This window comes from Abramis brama (genome assembly GCF_963993115.1).
Source record: "Abramis brama genome assembly, chromosome: 4".
Classification (NCBI taxonomy): domain Eukaryota; kingdom Metazoa; phylum Chordata; class Actinopteri; order Cypriniformes; family Leuciscidae; genus Abramis; species Abramis brama.
Genome location: NC_139966.1, coordinates 19,770,691 through 19,792,361, shown reverse-complemented (window position 1 = coordinate 19,792,361; position 21,671 = coordinate 19,770,691). Strand labels below are relative to the sequence as shown.

Genomic DNA, 21,671 nt, shown 5'->3' with positions numbered 1-21,671 from the left:
AATCAGCGTAAGGCCCAGGCGGTCTATATACGGTAGCCAAGGCTAGAGATAATATGGATTTTTTTCTAACATCTAAGAGCGTAACATTTAGTACAAGTATTTCAAACGAAATAAACTTATAACCCGTTTTCTGAGTAACATTGAGAATATCTCTATAGACCGCTGCAACACCGCCGCCATGACCAATCAGACGGGGTTCGTGCTTATAGGAGTATCCTGATGGAGTAGACTCATTTAGACCGAAATAATCATTAGGTTTAAGCCAAGTTTCAGTAAGGCAAAGGACATCGAAGCTATTATCCGTGACTATTTCATTTACAATAACTGCCTTAGGTGTGAGTGATCTAATGTTTAGAAGACCTAGCTTTAGAAATTGTTTTTGTTTACTAATAGCAACATTTTCTGGTTTAATAACAATTAGATTTTTTCTAGATCCTGCAGTAGATTTATTATTTGATCTCACTAAACGAGGAATAGACACAGTTTCTATGCAATGTTCTACACTATTTATATCAGTTAATTTGGTGCAGCAGAGACTATGATTTGAACTTTTGGTTACTAGTCAAAAGGTATTTAACATTTTGGAGATGTTATCTGACAGAAGATCCGATCCGAATCTGCTTGGGTGTAAGCCATCGGCACGGTAAAGCCTAGGACGTCAGTCAGTGTTGTGAACTCGATCAGGGTGGGCAAACCTGGGATTTATGGGGATTATGTCCAAACACCATGCAAAAGTAAATTTTGCATAATAGGTGCCCTTTAAGTCAAGATATGTTTACTGGAGAAAATTATATTAAAATGTTTTTATCTTATGTCTTTGTCTGTGTTTTGTACTATAAAATCTTAAGAATTAAATTAATTAATTATTTTTAAATATATTTTCTTACATTTTTAACATTACAGAAAATCCAAATGTTTCAATTCAGCATGAATCGTGTCATGCTTTACAATGAAGTTAATTGTTTTAATTGTAAAAAAACCCATGATTCATTATTATACATTTTCTATAAAGTTTGTAAATTTCAGAAAGTCAAAGTCTGAATCGTGTCATGTTGTACATTCAATTTAAAATTTGGCTTGTACATCTCTTAAAAAATGCCATGTTTTATGTTATAAAATCCTAATTAAAAAACTAAATTATCTTGAACTAGTAATTTAAAACAAATGTATCTAATATTTTCTTTTAAATAAATTTACTGTTTTTTACGTAATAGAATTATTATCTTTGCTTTGTTTTGAGCATTTCAGAAAGTCTAAGCCTGAATCATGCCGTACTTTACATTCAAGTCAAAATTTGGATTGTAAATCTCTTTACAAAATACAAAAAAATTTTAGGTCATAAATACCTTCAAGGTCTTAAATTGTTTATTATTTTTGTTACAAACTCCACTGGAGATCCCTCGATCGGCCACCAGAGGTCTCACTCTCCAGATTATTAACTGTGGACTACAATTCCCAAGAGCCCACATACCTAGCCATGAACATGTCTCATATCACCCAGCTATTTAAGCCAGGCACACACACACACACCTCCTCGTGAACTAAAGTTTGACCCGGCTGCCATTCTGAGCGTTCTATTCCAGTGACTGTCTTCTTGTGTATGGACCTTATTTGTATTATTGACTATTGTTTCTTGTTCCCTGCCTGTGACCCTATCGTTTGCCTTCCCTTATCCTTTTTCCAGTTATGTCCATGATTATCGTGCTGTATAACTATTGTGCAACTAACATAATACATAATCCGGTAAATGATAAATAAAACTCTTAAAAATGTCTGGAAATTGCCACCACAAAATCAGTTATTTTGATCGATAAGCATGATATCATGATAATAGCACGCATTGTTGGGGAAATATTCATGAAAATATGAGGAAAAGAAAATGCCACAATGTCTCTTTATTCTCTTATTTATTTATGTATGTAGGGTGAAGAGAAACAGATCAAGGATCAGCAACAAACTATACTTTAAAATATATTATTTAACATTATTAGATTTACTGCTTTAACAAAACACTTTTGAGTCACAGGTGATATTCATGGCTCCTGTCTGTCTCAGTGCTAAAACTCTTAATACACACTTACATCTATAGACAGCTCAGACTTTTATACAGTAATCTATTGCAAATTTCAAACACACTTTAGTCCTCATTAATATTGCTTAACCCTCTGAGGTCGGCAATCACGCCGGCGTGATTTGCTCGCTTTTTTCTTATCAGTTCAATTGATCAGTTCAATAATCTGTTGACTTTGATGTTACAAACCAGTTCCATACATCAATCGATCCTGTTAAGTGAGTATTATTTTTGTGTATACTCACAATAAAAACAAAGTGTTGTGCTTTTTGACAAATAAAGAAAAATAAACATGATGCGAGTTCTGCCTACTCTCTGTCAGTGAAGTCAATTCTGAAACACGTCCGAAAATGAACAATAACTCAGCGAATACTCAGTCAAACAGGCATACAGACACACAGGCATGAAGCTTGAATTCTCTTCTTTTGAATGAAGTCATTTATATAAAAAAACAAATATTCTCAGTTTATGTAATCTGTAAGAAAAGAGAGAGATGTCAGTCATTCTCATCTCAGCTCATTATTTTTAATTTGACCCCGCCCACGGAGAGCGCGCGCTATTCAAATGCAAATGACTGAGGCAATCCTGCAAACGCCCCCATATCAGCTCGAGAAAACACATCAAGTTTATTCAGATCATTGTACTTGTTTACACCGTCTAATAATGGAAAATGTACCTCAGAAGTGCTGGTATTTCGAGGAGCAACAGATGCCTCTGAGCTGAGGAATACTGTAGTAAGTTTTTTCATTCTCAAGTGAATCGCGTTTCTGTGTGTGAATGAATGATCCGCTTTTATATTCCTTATAATAAAAACGAAAGACCTATGTTACAGACATATGAAAGACAACATTTCGTTGACTAGTTTTGGATAAATTATACATTTTTACTGTAAAATATCTGCCACCTCAAATAATCTTTTGTTTGCCTATTTTTGCTTAAATAAAGTCATCAAAAAATATGTTATTAGTGTTTTTCCAATGTAGCCTAGGCTATATTCAAAGTAATGAATCCTTAACTTTGAAATATGTATGATAAAATGTATACTTAGTTTTTACAAAGAAAGATTACATTTGAATAGTTGTAATTTAACCTTTTTAATAAAAAAATATTTACAAGGTATATGTAAACAAACTATTAAAATGTAAATATAGGCCTTTTCTTTAAATAATTTTATTGTGTTTTATTAGTGACAAATTTGGGGAGAGGATACATATTCTAAAACTGAAAATACAGTATGAGAATTAACTGCACAATTACTAGACATGTTTTCTTGCAATTACTTGCATTCTTTCTTGTGGCTCAGTGACACACCTGAATGAATGGCTCATTAAGCATGCGGGCCCCATTGTCTCCTCGGGTGCAAAACACTAAATATGCATGATGGTGGTGGATCGTTAACGCCCACTCGCATATGCCTTTCCAAACAGAAAGTGTCTTTCACAATCTAAATCAATGTATTGTTTTATGTGAATGATTAGGCAGGATGATTTTCAGATCATTTTGAAGAAAAAACTCTAGGCGACAACATCCATTATTCAAAAGTCTTATTGACACATATTTAGTATGTGTTTTGTGGCCTTATTTCAGAAACTTTAGTTTTTAGTTTTTTCAATAACCATGCATAAACATTATTCTCTCAAAAATACAAACATGTACATATATTTTGCTTACATATTATGGTAGCCATGTTTGTGCTAAATAGAGTGTAATTACACCTTTGCCATTAATATGTTTATAAGCAACTGAAAAAAGCACAAATGTCAGGGCATGTCAGAACATCTCAAGGACCCCAAAAACACCTTAGACCCCAGAGGGTTAATCATGTTAATGATTCTTCATGATTTTCATCTTAAATCATACGCTGAAGGTTCAGAATTATTGGAATCACATTCTGCAAAGCTCCTGTTATCTTAAGGGAAACAGTAGGAAACCACTGAAAGTGTTGCGATTATACTGGTCATCAAATATCCTGCAGCCAGACGAAAGTCTCACATAGACAACATCTCCAACCTCCAGGATCAACACAACTCCATTCGAGGAGTTTAACCCTTGCTCGGGCTGATAAGCACGTGCTACAACCATAAGCTTTCCATTCTTAAAAATGTCTGCAGTTGCTACAGTTGGGCCACGACCAAATACAGAGACTCTGAACATGTACGCTCCTTTCAGTGGGGCTGTGAAAACACCTAAATCAAATAACAAGAGATACAGAATCAGATGTTTCCTCTATGATTGCTTTATACTAATAGTTTTGATAAAATAGAAGATCATTTAATTATCTTATTCACATTTCACAACTGCAGAGAGGTCTGAATGGAGCAGAAGGGTTTTCATTACTATAAACTGATTTCATTGATCATTACCTGTAATTGGGTTGTAGGCGTTCCCTATGTTTGTGAAGACGTTCCTGTAGGTTAGTGTGATTTCAGTGGTAAAGGGACCAATATCTCCTCTGCCAGATTGCATCAGTGCAGCTGAAAAAGCTATTTCTCTGTCTGATATTGAAAAACATAAGCAATCTTGTGATATATTACTGTATTACACTGAGAATGTACACACTGAATTTAACATCATTCAAGCAGTTTCACCTCTATTTTCCTTTCTCAACTCCTCCACTTGACCCAGAGTAAGATTTGAGATTTCTGTAAAGGAATAAAGATTCTGTTAAATGACATTCACAATACTTATTGTAATAGATAGATAACACAATTTACACAGTATATACTCAACTTTACACTAACATTTACACTATGCATTGTATAATTTGCAGTGGTGTTTTAATTTGAGGATCATTGATAAAAGAGTGAATGTTTTGGTGAGGTACCATCATTTTTCTTGTTCATCTCTTCCCTCAGTTGCGTCTCTAAAGCTCTGATGTTGGCGGTCAGTTCTCTGTTGATGGTTTTCTGCTCTGTAACGGTGGCGGTCAGTTCTCTGATGTTCACTTTCTGCTCTGTAACTGTGGCGGTCAGTTCTCTCAGCGCTGCATAGATGTCAGGGAAGCTTGGTTCGCAGTTTTGTTGGCTGTCAGTTGAATCTTCATCTCTCAAAGTGTCTGTTTGAGGTGGATTCTGTCTTCCGTCCTCAGATCTGAGCTGTTGACTAATCTCATTCTCATTGAGTCCTCCATCTACCTGATGCTGTACGACACACACAAAGGTTTCCAACAGCAGCAGTAAACATACTAAACCCTTCATTCTTCACTGATGTTTGTTTCCAGCTCTTGCTCTTCATCCTCACAGCCTCTCATGTTCCTTTTATAGTGTCCTGATATACTGTTTTTTGTAAATGATTTACATTTCTCCAGAAAAACAAGTAGTTAATGGTTATTTATAATCAAAGGGATGTTCCGGGTTCAGTAGATATTTATATAGATCAGTAGTCAAGTCAAGGCTATTTTTTTATAATAGGCTACAGATTGTTTCAAAGCAGCTTTACAGGGATAACAGGAAAATAATGAAATAATGAATAATGTTTTTTCTAGAAGAAAATAGCATCATCCCAGCTTAAGTAAGTTCAGTGATGGATCATTTTTGAATACCTGCTCTGGAGAAAACTGTAATGTCATCGTCCAACTCAGTTCGGTTCTCATATAATGGTGTCAATGCAGGCATCTCAATAATATTGTTGAATATTAATGTCCTCAACTAAGCAAGCCAAAGGCGAAAAAGGCGACAGTGGCAAGGAACCAGAACCTCATCAGGTGACAGAATGGACAAAAAAACCTTGGGAGAACCCAAGCTCAGTCAGGGGTTCTCCACTGGCCAACGAACAAAGAGTCTGTGATTATAATTCAGGCAGCATTATAGGTCAGAAATCAGATTAGATCAGAACATTTAAAATATTTATCCAGTTCCATCTGGTTGAAGATCGGAATCATCACGCCGGTATGGAGATGAGTTTGTTGAGGATCAGTTCTGATGGCTGTCGTGTCGATGAGGGGAGAGTCTAGTTGACACAATCTCTGCTGACACTTCAGGGATGCGTTGTGGTCGTGTCTAGATGCAGGTCCTCCATCTGATCTGGATACGGCCTAGATCCGGCATTGTGCATCCTTAAAGCCTGTGCACACCGGGATGATTATCGCGCGCACAATATGTTTTTCAGCGCATCTTTTTTTCATACCCAAGTGATTTTTACTGGCGATGCGCAGAGTGAATATGCAAATTCACTCCCTGAATCCTATTTGATCTGCAATTCCTCTCCATAACAACTCCCTCTTGTAAAGACCACCCATTGGCCCAACGACGGATATCCAATGGTCTGGGCGAATGTATAATGCGTGTATGTCTTTTCAGAGCTCCAGTAAAGTTCACTTTATTTATTAGAATTTAGTGTAACGTAAACGCATTAGCTCAAACGATATACAGGGAATTTTAATAATTAATCAGAAATGATTAATATATTGCATATTACAGTTACATTAAAATTATTGAAGCTGAAAAAATAGATAAATTGAATATATCAATATTCCATTCTTCATATCCGATTATCCTGATATCCTTTACTGGAAATTAATGTAATTATCGAACAGTTGTTTGTCCAGCAAACGACCATAAGATTAACTTATCAACTTCTCATAAAAGTTGTCACTTCTTATAACTCCAGGAAGATCAGTTTTCTGGCCATGAAATCTATTCTCCTGTCCTTATAAATTTAGGTTACCAAAACCGTAATCAAATTGTAGAGATTTTAGCTAGATCCAACATTTCAGGGACTCGTAATGTGGGAAAAATAGACAATCAATTGCAGATATATTGGGTTTTAATAATTGAACTAAGAATACATCAAACTACACAATATACACGGATTATATGTCTATGCACATAAAATACAGTTAAACAATACAAGATAACGAATAACAGTGAGAGGGAGAATAAAATGATCAGACTTAGAGAAAGATAGAATGACAGAAAAGGATGAGAGAGAGAATGAGAGAGCATTGAAGAAGAGACTGGCAACTTATTACCAACAAAGAACCCTTTTGAGAGACACCTAGATTCAGCATTAAAATATGTCAGATACTTGCAGTTTTAAAGGCACTCTTTTGTGGAGCTGAGAAAAAGGGATCTGTGTGTCCCTTTTAGAGCTGAGCTGCGTGTCCTGGTTTCTTCCAGAGTTGTGTAGCGGGAAGATTTGAAGGTTCACTTGAAAGTAACATTACCGAGAATGATTCAGGCTAAGTTCATTCAGCTCGTGAATGAACAGAGGCGAATAGGAAAACGAAACTAGACTATAGAAAACATACAAAGAAATAAAAGAGAAGAAAAGCAGGCCGAAGCCGGTCCGGACTTGGGTTTCCAAAGTTTTCTGAAGGAGGGAGAAGAGAGAAGAGGAGACTGAAGGTTTGGACTTTTATCAGTGTCCCGCGTCCCCTTTTGCGTGGAGGACGAATCATCTTAGAGCATTCCGAGCGGAAGATTTCCCTTTGTCCTGTTAGACACGCCCACTCGAATGAGTCATGAGTGAGATCGAATTTGAGAAGATTTGCTCAAGACATGAAATGTGTCAAATGCTACAAATTACTGCAATTGGTTATCGAAATTCAACTCCATCAGGTCGAGAGGATCAGACAGGTATCAAAAATAGAATATATACGTTGTAGCAATGCAAAGATACATTATTATGCATTAGTATAGGCATTTGCAGTTCAATTAACATAGCATAAAGCTTGCAGCTACTCCAATTGGTCATATGGAGTCCGTGAAACATAACATTTTAACATTTAGCCAAAATGACATTTTAAAGGGTCATTTTATCACAGTGTTGTAGGTGAGGGCAAGAAGGTCTTCCTGTGTGTGTGTGTGTGTGTGTGTGTGTGTGTGTGTGCGCATGAAGTCCCTCAAAGTTTAGGCTGCTTTGTGAACTCTTGAACAGGATGTGTGTGTGTGGTGAAGTGACAAGATTTAAAATCAGGGGACTTGGTCGAATCATTTGCTAACAATACAAGCTTGTTATAAATGTGTCATGCGCCAGGGAGACCCCAGCCAGAGTGGCGCTGGTAATTACCCTGGGGCGTTATCTAGACGTGCATTATTCTTACATTTTGCAGAAGAGTAAAAACGAAAAGCTCTTGTTTTCTCATCTGACAAAGGGGCTGTGTTTGAAAGTCAGGATTTGCCTAATTCAGAACATCTGGCCGGATACCAAGTCAGTGTCGCTACATTAGTTTCAATATTACTTTAGCCCTATGCTAAATCTGACTCCAATTTCAAATGATAATCATAATATGATAATGATAATAATGTTTCTTATTAGAAAATAATCATAAATATTGATTATGACTTAATTTAGATCTTTGATTATTCTTAGTATCCCATAATTTAAATTATTCATTCATTAAGGACCCGGTATCGCTTTGTGACGTCACTCCGAGAATGTGCGCTCACGATCACAAACGTAGCCAGTTCTGAAATGCTTCCCAAAAGGTGTCATTTTTTTTCCAGTAATATTCAGAAATCCGAAGGTCTCCTTAATGATGTGCTCCATGCTCCATTCATAGTGCCTTTGGTTTGATCTATCCTGGAGTAGCTTTGCGGAAACACCAGACTACACAGTAATCTTCTATGAATAATGATTTCAGAATAATGCAGAATAATTCAAATATAACATATAACATGCCAATTACACAAGTAAATGATTAAAAGCCAATTCAGAAATAATAAACACATGACATCAATTACTCAAAGATTACTCTAAGAGTAAGCAATACATTCCTGACAGAGACACTCAGTGTTGTGTGAGTGTGTTCCAAGTGTAAGACTTGGGGAAACACTGACACAGCACTGTGTGTTGTTTTTTCCAAAGACTGCTCTGCCACTTTCCATTATATACCCAGACCAGAACAAAAGGCTTGTATAAATATTTTTGAGTTGTTTTGGGTCAATTCATGTACCCCAGGAGGTAACACCTGGTTTCGGGGGAGAGGAGAGAATTATCAGACATCTTGAAGAGACATCACCCAAAGAGGAGAACAGAATTCTCCTAAGTTCTCAATCTTTCTCATAACACCAATGACTGCAATGAAATTAAGACCATTTTACCAATCACACTGAGACATTTAAAATGATGCCAAACATGAAAAGGAAAAACAATAGATTTACAAGATACATCATATGTGATATATAGACAATCTTAGTGGACTTTTAGTTACTTGAATCAGGGGGGACGAGGGAGAGGGGGGGATGCATATATAAACAAGGAGATAAGTTTTTCCTGTGCTCTTTCTTTGCGATCTTCTGTCCAGGGTGCGTTTTATTGCTTTATTGTAGGGTGAGTCTTATCTCATCTTTTGTCTTAGCAGGAAAATCCATTCTTACACTCTTAACAAGATTTTTCTAGTCACTGTGGCGTTTGTCATACAGTTGTTTGTGTTCAGACACCAAATAGACCAGCAGCTCTACTTACCTCGTTGCATCCTCTTCTTCGTATACTTACTTCTTCGTTGTCTTCTATCAATGTGTGCTCGGCAAGACAAGCCAATGCACATTGGCATGTGATAATTGCATCAGCCGCCCTGCCTTGCAGCACAAGCATATAATGAGCAGGAGGTGCGTCACATATTTGCTTTTCGCTTTGGAGCCTAGTGGTTGTTCCTGCTCTACAATCATCAAAGAGTGTGAATAATCTGATAGAGGTTGCGCCTTCAATGAGAATGTGAGTGCTCACATCAGGCTTGCACTATCGTCCTGCTTGTGTAGCCGTGGCCATAACCCTATACACTCGGCACCAGAGAGAGCAGTTTTCCTGAAAGAGCATACAAGGTTTGACACTGCGTCTTTTTCAAGATGTCATTCAAACCGTGTGTTTCTGGATGCAGTCGTTTCCTATCCTCATTTGAAGGCCACGATCACTGTTTCATATGCCTGGGCTTAAGCGCGCTGAAACTGTTGTGGGTGGTTCATGTTCTCTTATGAGAGCATGACCACATCGGCACGTTGTTCATCTCACCTTTCTCGTAAAGGCTTGAGCCGCTCAGTGTGCCGTTGAGCTGCCGGCTGACCTCACGGGTTGTCACGGCAACCCAGCACGCTTCGTTCGGCGCTCTTAATGCACGGTCGAGGCTCAAGTGCCTCAAATAAGTTGGATATACCACACCTATACCCCGATCTAGTTCCTCTAATGGTGCAACCATAAAAGGGCTTCTTCACTGAATAGCCAGTGTGACCTGAGGATTACAGTGAGGGATTCCCCGCCCGGTAAACAATCCCTGTGGGCCCTTCCCTATATCGCGTCACAAACTTCCTGAGACTGCACTCATGGGTGGTTCATGTTCTCTCATGAGAGCATTACCACGTCGACACGTTGTTCATATTGCCTTTCTTAATGGCTTGAGCACTCAGCATGCCACGTGCCGTCCTACGGCCATGTTCACTGTCTCACATGCCTGGCAGGTTCTGGATGGAATTGCTGGTCCTCCTCATGAGGGACCTAGCATTTCATTCTGGGCTCCAGGGGAGGATCAGATGTCGATCGCGGCATTGGAGAGAGTGCTGTTACGCTCTGGAAATGAAGATGATGCTGAGCTTTCCACTATAATGGTGTGTGTGTGCTCATACTGAATCGGATTCAGACTTCACAACGATGCTTTCCTTGGGCCGACACGTAATTGCCTTGCCCCGTCCCCCTTGTCTTCGCATGTGTGTGAAAAACTTTGGCAGTATGTAAGCATATTAGCGCCTATATGGCAAGCCAAACATGCCTAAATCTATAGAAAAAGTTTTCCTCTCTCACTATCCTAAATGGTGGGGGGGCTGTGCTACTGCAGACCGCCTCTTCCCTGCATGTGATGGCAACCCTGCAAGTCGGGGGAAGGCCAAAACACTCAAAATGCACGAAGGTAGTTCTGAGTCAGGGTTCAGCTGTACATAGCTAACCATGATTAACCCTCTGGGGTCGGCAAACGCGCTGGTGCGTTTTGCTGGATTTTCTTCACGTTGTAGCACAATAAACTTAAATTACTCCGTCATTTATGGTCATACAGAAAAAAGAAATATGAAAAAAGAATCTGTGAGATGTCTACTTTTGTATGTGTCCACTTACAATCAAATCAAAACATTGTGCTTTTGTAAAATAAAGAAAATAAACAGGGTGTGGTTTCTGCCTCTCCGTCGCGCTGAACTTTTTTTTCTTGAGCACGTCTATAAACTGAAACAAAACTCAGCGAATACTTGTCACACATTTATGAGCCATATATCTTTATAATCATTTATGTGTGTACTTTTAAATGATCGGATTCAAACTGAAAACAAATATTCTCTGCTTAAGTCATTTGTATAAAACCAACAAGATGTCCAGTTTCTCAAGCGCTTGCTCATTATTTTTAATTTGACCACGCCCACGCGCTCAAAAGAGATTGACATGCAAATCGTCCACGCCTCACACGAACGCGCTCGTTACCTCAAAAACAAAGCACCAAACTTCATCAGTCTCTGCTTTTCGTCGAGTTTGGAAGACACGCGAGCTTACATTGGATTTACCTCAGAAGAAGAAGGATGTGATTTGAAGACAAGAAAGATGAATTCTTAATTATTAGTTAATGTTATTGTTGCATAAACTTCACATTGCAGTTGAACCGTTACTGTGTTTGTGGATATCTGCTCAAACGTAGATATGTATAATATGGTAACCATAATGTATCATATTTTGGAGCGCGCTCTGCGTTTGAATGTTTCATATTTTGGAGCGCGCTCTGCGTTTGAATGTATCATATTTTGGAGCGCACTCTGCATTTGAAAAGCAAAACGCACCAAACAATAGGCTTAATTTTTTTATATTGTAATCCATATATTTTTCTCTAGCGTAGTTGTTACTGAAATCTTTTGGAAGATTTAATTTATTGGGGTTTTTTTGTTTGTTTTTTACAGGGCCCAGATGCAACTGAGTCCTGCTGACTTCAACATTCACATGAGTCTCTGTACATGAACATGGTAAAGTGAAAATCAAACACCTTGGAAATGACAGGTATGTACAATGTTTTTAGGAATGGCACAAGGGTCTCTGTCTTTGGATCATTGTTTTCAATAATGTGCTTTTTTGTCATTTGTTGTGTATCTTTGGATTATGTTGTGTTGTAAATAAATCCAAACAATCAAAAAGCCATTCTTTTTTAAATCTCCTCATTCTTTGTTCAAGGTTGCTCAGAATGACAGGGCCTAATAGCTCCTAATAGGGCCATTAGGGGAGGGTCTTTGTCTTTCTCAGGTGTGAAAACCATACATATTAATGATGTTTTTACGCCTCCCGCATAAAGCTTTCTTACACAAAACACTTCTTACAAATTTTAAATCAATATATTGTCTTATCTGAATAAGCAGTCAGGGTGATTTTCACATAGTTTTGGAGCAAATATTCTTGTCTTGTGAATAAAAAGTCTTGTGAAGAAATAATCAGTATGGGTTTCATGGCCTTATTTCAGTGACAATTATTTGTTGTATTTTCACAAACCACTCATAAATGTCATTATCTCAAAACTACAAACTTTTACATACATGCTGCTGACATATTATTGTAGCAGAGTTTGTGCTAAACAGTGTAATAAAAAAAAAAACTAACAGTGTAATCAGACTTTAGCCATGAAAATGTCACAAGTAACAGAAATAAGCACAAATGTCAGAGCATGTCAGAACACCTCCAGGGCCAGAAAACACCTCAGACCCCAGAGGGTTAAAGTCACAGGGCTGGCCCTTGGCCAGATAATATCCACTCTGGCAGTCCAGAAGCGCCCCCTGCCAAAGTTCACTTTCTCGATGCTCCAATCTCACGTGGTGGCCTTTATCAGCGACACTGTTTGAGACTGCCCAGTGGTTCTCTGCTGTTCAGAAGCAGGCTGAGGTAACCAGGTAACGTCTCAGCCAGCGGTACCCAAATTCTCAGTTAAAGCAGCTTCTCTATCTCTCCCAAGAGGGCCAGACTGGTGTTGTGCAACCCTGTAAAGCCCTCAGCCCCTTCTTGTATCGCCAGCCGGCAGCCTGGTGCGGTTCAAAGACCAGAGTACGCCCTCTCACGCACCCCCTGCCGACCCATGGAAACAGGTGAGTGTTGCACCGCACACTCAGACCAGACTTCAGGCCATTATGCCTTCCGAGTCATGTCCCTGTCTTCTACCTCACTGCACCACCTAGCGCTTCCCAGCCCATCCAGCTGGCTCTTCCGTACCATAAGACCTGGCTATACGATTTAGTTTGTCTGGTGCCCTCCCAAGTTCAAGGGTGTTCACTGCACTTTGGTGTTGAGCGAACGGGCCCCTGTCATGTGTGCGGAGATCGCAGTCCTACTGGCGAAGGGTGTGATAGAGCCGGTCCATCTAGCCGATATGAAGACCGGCTTCTACAGTCTGTATTTCATTGTATCCAAGAAAGGCGGTGGATTAGGGCCAATCTTGGCCCGGCGAGTGTTGAATCGGGCCCTATACAAGCTTCCATTGAAGTTGCTAACGCAAAAACACATTTTTGAATGTATCCGTCCCCGAAATTGGTTTGCAGTGATCGACCTGACGGATGCGTACCTTCATGTCTCCATCCTTCCGCAACACATTCACAAGCTATTCCTGCGCTTGCGTGTGAGACTCAAGCGTATCAGTACAAAGTCCTACCCTTCCCAGTCACTAAGGATGAGGAGCAGGTCTTGCTAGTTGCCCCTTATTGGCCCAACCGGACCTGGTTCCCCGAACTGATACTCCTACTGATACTCCTATCAACAGCACCTCCCTGGCCCATTCCTCTGAGAGAGGACCTCCTTTCTCAGAGACGGGGCACCGTATAGCACCTGCGTCCAGACCTCGGGAAACTCCATGTCTGGTCCCTGGACAGCATGTGGAGGTTCTAGATTATATACCACAAGCAGTCATAGACACCATCACTTCTGCAAGAGCACCCTCTACGAGGCATGCTTACGCTCTGAAGTGGAATCTGTTCGTTGAGTGGTGTTCTTCTGACTGAGAAGACCCTTGAAGATGTTTGATCCACTCTCAAAGTGTATGTTGCCTCTATTGCCGCTCATCATGATGAAGTTGATGGAAAATCCTTGAGTAAGCACGACCTGATCGTCAGGTTTCTGAGGGGTGCGAGGAGACTGAATCCGCCTCTCGTATTCCTTTTTCTTTAGTGTGTTATGTAGCTGTTTGTGCATGTATAAGATCTGCAGAGTTACAAAGCTCAAAGTCTCAAACCCAAAGAGATATTCTTTGTAAAAGTTAAGGCTCAGCCACGCCTAAAAACGCTTCATTCAAACATGTCACCACAAATCTATGTCAGTGTGTGGGGGCAAAGAAAGAAGGCGTAACTTTTATTTTCGCTATATTATTGTTGCTGCCATGTTGTGGAGACGCTGTTTTTTCATTGCGAAAGCCAAACTACTTTGTTTGGCCTTCCAAAAGAGGACACAATTAGAAAACAGTGGTTAAGCTTTATTTACAACATTGTTCCAGAATAGTACAACCACAGAGTTCCTGTGATTTTTAAAGTTTAAAGCCATAAAAAGTCTTATTTTTACTTATGATAGGTCTTAAATTTTGGATGACACTTTGACTTATTATTCTATCTTCGTGGATTTGCTTGTTCACATGACAATTTGCGTCATTTACGGCAGCATAATGCGTCTGTCTCCTGCATGCAAAACAGGAGGAAAGAATGAGAAGAAAATGGCTAATTTTAGTTCAATTGTAAGTTCATTCTTATGTACGTGGGGGTGTGCGATGCCGATATGTATGATATATGAAGATATTGTAATCATTGTTTTAACGATGTGCGAGTCACTGCGAGCTGACTTAGCATTTGTCACGCGTGCTTTACTTTCACTATGTGATGTGTGCAGTTATATGTCCCCAAATTAGTTTTTGTCTTATGTATTATATTACAATATCACATGAGCAAGAGTGCCATTTTCCCAGTTCAGTTACATTTTAGACACAATATTCGTTGTTTTTCCTTTATTTTGCCGATGAAAATTTTAAAATGAAACTGTAGCAGAACTGTGCAACAGAAAGCAATGATTTTTTCCACGTTTTGCACTAGATAGTTTAACTAATGATTCAATGGCCCATCACTTGCTTCTTTCCTGAATGAATTAGCCATTTGAACAAATCAGTTGAATGAATGACTCCCTCCACTCACTTTATTAAGATGGTGACTTGCTGCCACCTACTGGTGGTGTTAGTTTCATATTTAAAATACCGTTTAACTAAAAAGTTCAAATTAGAAATAATTTCATATTTAAATATTGAACAAAAAACTCATTGCATTATTAATGCAATTGTAAATGCTATGTAAATATATTAATGCCACTTCTGATGCCGCTTCTGTGTCACCTCTGCACTGCAAAGATGGATTTTGTTGATAATTATTTCATTTGATAGGTAACAGCCCACTGTCATTATTCTAATATAATTTAATTTGAATGTTAAAATTTGCCGCATACATAGAATATATTTTGAAAAAAATGCCTTATATAGGTAAAAAATGCCCCTGGAAATCAATTTAAGGTGGAAAATATTGCCCCATTAAAAAATGTTAATTTCTGTCACTGATGTGAACTGCCACCACATAGAATATGAATAATTTGAATATCTTTGTGAGTCAGCTGTCAACAACAGGCCTAAACCAGCCATGGTACCAGCACAAAAACACATTATAATTAACAAAACTTTGGAAACATTGCAATATAAATTTTTTTTTGTCAATATTGCACACCCCATTTTAATATTTATTTTTTCAGGTCTTACAAAGGCCCCAAAAAGCCTTAAATTTGACTTTAAAAAGTGTTCAGCAACCCTGAACCAAAATATTCAACTGTGTGCTGCGCATTTTTCGGAGGACAGTTTCCAGAATCTGGGAGAGTATACAAGACTGGCTGTACACAAAGGCTGATTATAAAAAGTGAGGCAACTTCATCTTTGCAAGTTCATTCTGGCGTTACAGCTAAGTTTCTCTATACAGTTTTTTTGTTTTGTTATCTAAGCATTCAGGTTAAATCCTACATTTGGCAGCACTTTATAAATCATTTACAAAAATGTTATAGTGATTAACGGATCATTAGTTAATGTATATACACATAGCAGCTAGAAATATGAGATAATGTGCTTGTTAAAGTTTGCTATTGAACATAACATAATGATTAACTACAGCACTTTCCTGTAGCTCAAACAGTAGAGCATTGGGGCTTGCAATGTCAAGATCATGGCTTTGATTCCCAGGGAAAGCAAGAACTGATAAGAGTGTAAATGTGTACCTTGAAAATACAATGCAGGTCACTCAGGATAAAAACGTCTGCCAAATGCATAAATGTAAATTAACAGGTTGTTATTTAAAGTAAATTAAAATGTTTACACATGTTATTTAACCTTATTTTGCATTTACAAATGGCGTTAACTAGTTATGAGTCATCTGGATGTTCAACAATATTTTAACAATATAAGAATGACTTACTTAATGACTTACTTTATATTAGGTGTCTTTAACTGTGTATTTGCATCAAAATAATAATAATAATAATTGTTAGGTACAATGTACTTATTGTGTTCATGTTCAATTCCAAAACACTTGCTGTTATTGAGGTGTGATACATGTAAGGTTAGAGACCAGGCTGGTGGTGTGAGTAGGTTTAAGGATTGGTTAACACTAGAACTGCCATGGCGGTCATTTTGACCGTTTTGAATTTTATATCTGCAATAACTTTGTTGAAAAAATAAATAAAATCCTGCTGGTACCTGACTTTTCCTAAAAGTGTCTGTATTTTCATTTAAAATGTTTTTCATATAAATTACACATACGGCAAAAATTCCGGCCATAGACGGTCAGATTGACCGCACTGAATTTCGGGGTATTATTATACATATACCAATATACACAACAATAAAATGTGGTAAAAAATATACAAAACATATTTCACAACAAATCATTTAAATGTAATGATATTCAGAACAGACCAAGAATGAAAAAAATAACTATAAACAAGCCAAAATGAAATAGACTACTTTCCAGCAAAAGTGAAAGTAAGCGGCGTTGGGCTCACGTAACTCTCTAATTAGAATCAAAATGTTTCAACATTTGCGATGTATTTGGATGGTAAACTATTCTTTATTATAGGCTTTGTACTTCACTCACGGTCCAATATCGACAGAAAAAATCATCCTCTTCACATGCGCAAAAGGGTACGAATTGTAGGCTACTGACTATATAAACAGAGCAGTGGAATTTTTATATGTTAGGTTGACTATTTTATTATTATATTTTATTATGGCTATAATGAACAGGCTGCGATGTCAAGGTTGCAATGCTGGAACATGGTGTGTGTGTGTGTGTGTGCGTGCGTGTGTGTGTGTAAGGCGCAGGCGCGATCGAACAGTGGAAACATGAAAACATAGGCTACTCAGTCATTTTGTTCAGGACATCTACGGATATTATTATTTATAGATGTATAATTAAACTTGTTTAAATGTACAGTTTGGTGTTGTTTTGTTTTTAAAAGACATCCTAATACAATAAATGCATTAATCTCTCAATTGGGTATTTATCATTAAATATATAGAGTTTGGAATCTAGCGGTCAAAATTTGCTAATAATTTATTAACATTACTTGGTCTGGTGTAATTGGTGTTATGAACGGCATGAAGAAGAGCCGACAAATAGAGAGGTGTCTTGCCCATGAATGTCTTGTACAGTATATGAATAGAAACCAATGATGGAGCCGCCGGGTATGAAGGGAGGGCCAGCCCACCAGTTTATACAGGTCACAGTGATGAGTGTGAAAGGGTGCATTAGTGGCAAAACGGATGGCTGAATGGAAGATTGTGTCAAGTTTTTTTAGCGCTGTGTTTGGTGCACAGTAAAATCGGCAGTGTAAAAATTGCACTGTTAAAAGTTATTAATTCCCAAAGAGTTAAATTAACAATCTACAGTGTTAAAAAGTACTCCTCTTCAGTGTAGTTACAGGGTGCTACGTAGTGTAATTTTATTTTTACACTGAAAGTGCAAAAGAACGCGCCGAATTGTATTGACTCCGCCCCTCGATGACTGCTGCCTCACAAGACGACGACGCCATTTTATCTTTATGCAACCGAGATGGTAGGTTGAATTGCTTTTCTCTTTCTAAAATTAAATTAATTACATTTGTTAACATTTTTAGTAAAATATGGGGGTGAACACATTTAGAAATGATTAACTGCGCATTTCTGTCAGGATTAAGGAAGCTCGTCAAGTTCATGAGATGCAGAGACGTAACGTTACAGAAGAATGTGAAAGTTTCTCATGCCGATTTGATTTCCTGGATGAAGGTGATTTTGCGTTTAAAATAAATTTGTTGTAATGTGCTTATAATTTGTTAGATATATTTTTAGCTTTTTTCATTCTGGTTCGTTGACAGCCTTCATGAAAGTAACGTTAAGCATTCCCGCCTCCAGTCGTGCCGAGGCCTGGTTTTGCGACTAGCGTGGCACTGATGTTGATGAGGAGGTCTGAAGCCGATGAGGAGGTCTGAAGCCAGCACCATTTGGGTTATTTTTTGCGCTTGTGACGCATGTGCATTATTAACAGCTTGTTTAAAAGTGTCTTGTAGCGCGCAGTGCAAACAACAAATGCAGTCTTTTTGTAGACTGAGGAGGGGAAGCGTTTAAAAACTTTTTATTCATCCTTTGTTTTAACGTGAATTACATAATCTCTATTTTGCTTGTTCTTAGCACTGAATATCATGTCGTCATATCTGCGTCAAGAGTCAAGACAAACTTACTACCATCAAGTTTTTTTTATGACTGTTAAATTCAAACATTGTGAAAGTGAGTTTAAGCTAGTCTGTAAATCCGGCTGTCTTCCAATTCAGTTTACAGGTATTTGCGCAAGCACTGGCAGAGCAAACAGGTACTTTAGTTTGAAATTATTCTTTATCATGTGGCAAACAAGAGAATCTGTCCCACAACATTGTTTACTTTCACTTTCATTTTAGCGTGATTCTGGGTGGAGTGTGTCAATTAACGAAGGAAGGAAGTTGTATTTAAAGGGAGTGTGTCGTACCTGAATCAGAAGCGTCATCCGTTTGTTTGCACATGAGGGTTGCCCGTATGAGTGATGGTTTACGGTGGAAAGACGGCTGCGTGTCAATCAGCTGTTTCATGTGTATGAGGTCTGGTGCGTGACTGAAGCATTGCACTTCCAGACAAACTGTCATGAGCGGTCCTGAAGACAAGGCAACAAACCGCTTATCCACCTATCTTGGTGTCTGTTGACCCGCGATACTCATTGGTGCCTTCTATACCTGCAAACGTGGTCAGTACCTTTGCGCCGCCATTACACACACTGCAACACACGCACGCACGCACCCACCACTCGCATAGCTTTCATATTCGCACATTCTGTGTGCTTAGTGTTTTGTTTATAATTGTTGTTGGCCGTTAAAATTATTGTTGCTGTTGATTTAATGTTGGTGATTTACCACAAGATTAATGAGATGTTCATCCAATGTTTTCTTTGTTCTCTCTTTTCTTTTTTTATGGACTTTTTTGTGAATGAATGTGGACACGAATCTGCGAACGTGGATTAGCGTGACGCGGTTGGTTTCCGGCACGGGGCTCGGATCTAGAAGACCAGAGACCGCTGCTGTGAACTTCATTTCTTGTTTTGTTTTTTTTATTTATTTTTTGTCCATTTCGTTTTTCTGTGTGATTATGATTGTGAACATATAGAAGAATAAATATCCCTTGTGAAATTACCTTTTTTCTGGGATTATTATTATAAGTTGTTGTGTAACAGGTGGTTACATTTTCTGCTATCCTGGGTTAAGTACATTTTTGACAGGTTTAATCCTGTCTGGCGCCCGAAGGTTTTCTTTAAAATAATTTATTTAAGTTAGGGCGGCCACCACCGTTACAGAGTGGCGCCCGAACAGGGATGGGCTTGAAACCTGATTGAACACTTGAGAGAGGAAAAAAAAAAAAAAAAAAAAAACGAAACATTGTGATTTGAAAACTTTATTTTTTTTTATGGAAAATTAGTGAAACAATGAAATTGTCTGAATTAATCTTGTAAATTGCTTATGCTTGTGACATTTTTTTTGTGTGTGTATAAACTGTGAACGCTAATTGAACAATTAGAGTGTTATCTCTAAGGTGTCACAGAAATTGATAATCGTTTGAATAATTGAAATAAGTGAAGGTGACTTACTTTGAATACTTATTGTTTTTGATTTACTTAGTGTTTTTGAGATAATACTGACTGAACAGTTGTGAAAAGTTGTATTTTGTTGTTTAGTAGAAATCTTTCAGGGACAAACAAACTGACACATATCTCATTTACTGATATTTATTGTTTTTTACACTCAACATTCTTACACTCAATCACAGAAATCATGGCGCATACCCCTCCTTCCCAATCTACTTTTGTGGAAATTGAGTCTCCACCAGACATCTCAACTCCAGTATGGCCGCCTGCACTGCGACCATGGATGCCTCTGGTACCACCTCCATGTGCTCCTGTGTTCTACCATACCCCCACTCCACTCAGCCCTGTTCATCCTGGAACCCGTGTGCACATGTCCTCTCCTGCTCTGGCTGGGAGCACTCCAGTGCAAACTCTCACCTGGGCACCACAAGTGGATAGCATGCAACTTTGCACCTCATCTGAAGGTGGAACTCCTTCTTCAGTGGCACGACATGACCTGCCCAACATTCTACCAACTCCTGGAAGGGAAATACAAGAAGTCACTGCCCAGGTACAAGGGAACTGGGATACCATGTTTGACTTAATGGCAAGACAAGAAAGAAAAGTGAATGAACTTACCCAGGAAGTGAAAGATACCTCTTCTCATCACCGGAGCCAGATGGTTGATCTTGCTGCAAAATTGGAAGAAAACAAAAATCAAGTGTTAACCCTGATTACTACCAATAAGACAAGAGGAATCTGAAGCAGATAACCTGACTAAAGCAATGAAGTTAATGATTACGGAAGAACTCCAGAAGGTGGAATCTACCTTGGTGTCCGAACTACGATTCATGGTTGATCAACTCCAAGCAGAGGTTCAGCAGGACATCAAAGCTGTTCAAAACACTTTCCAAACAAGCCATAATAAGATAACTTCACAACTCAAACAATGTGTTATTCAAACTGATCAATGTCTCACCGGTTTCAAAGAGTTGAAAAGTGAAGTGGAGAAAGGATTTCAAAGTGTCAAAAAAAGTGCAGATCAACAAAAGTTAAGTGTATTGACACCAACAGATCCCAGCACTACCAGTACTTCATCCCAGCCATCTCCTTCTGTTCCAGTGACTCCTTCAACTTCTTCAACCCCTCCTTTAACATCTGTGGTTAAAAGTGACCATATAAAATTAAATTTCCCCACATTTGGAAGGCCTTCAGACGATGTAGACCCCCTATTGTACTTAACCAAATATCAGGATTTTTTGGCTATACATCCCCTGACAGACGCAGACATCCTGGCTACCTTCCGTACTGTCTTGTACGGAACAGCACGTGACTGGTGGGAAGTCAGACGGTCCACCATAACCACTTGGAATGAGTTTGAGACTGCATTTCTATCTGCTTTCCTTTCTGAGGATTATGAGGACGAACTGGCTGAACGTGTCCGTACTAGGATTCAAAGAGACACAGAATCTATT

At 38.5% G+C, this 21,671-nt stretch overlaps 1 protein-coding gene across 1 annotated transcript; it reads right to left on the bottom strand.

The window, feature by feature from the left end:
• Positions 1-2,498: 2,498 nt before the first annotated feature.
• Positions 2,499-5,317, bottom strand: LOC311080821 (uncharacterized protein). Its single transcript, XM_084110975.1, has 4 exons — positions 4,896-5,317; positions 4,660-4,713; positions 4,435-4,566; positions 2,499-4,257 (listed from the first exon to the last, which is right to left on the bottom strand). Exons 1-4 carry the CDS (start codon positions 5,266-5,268, stop codon positions 3,977-3,979), a joined length of 840 nt encoding a protein of 279 aa, XP_083967101.1. The 5' UTR covers positions 5,269-5,317; the 3' UTR covers positions 2,499-3,976.
• Positions 5,318-21,671: the final 16,354 nt, after the last annotated feature.

Coding starts and splice junctions, on each gene's coding strand:
- LOC311080821 (XM_084110975.1), bottom strand. CDS start 5,268: ATGAAGGGTTTAGTATGTTTACTGCTGCTGTTGGAAACCTTTGTGTGT. Junction 4,714..4,895: donor GATGAACAAGAAAAATGATG/GTACCTCACCAA, acceptor ATTCCTTTACAG/AAATCTCAAATCTTACTCTG. Junction 4,258..4,434: donor CGCCTACAACCCAATTACAG/GTAATGATCAAT, acceptor TATTTGATTTAG/GTGTTTTCACAGCCCCACTG.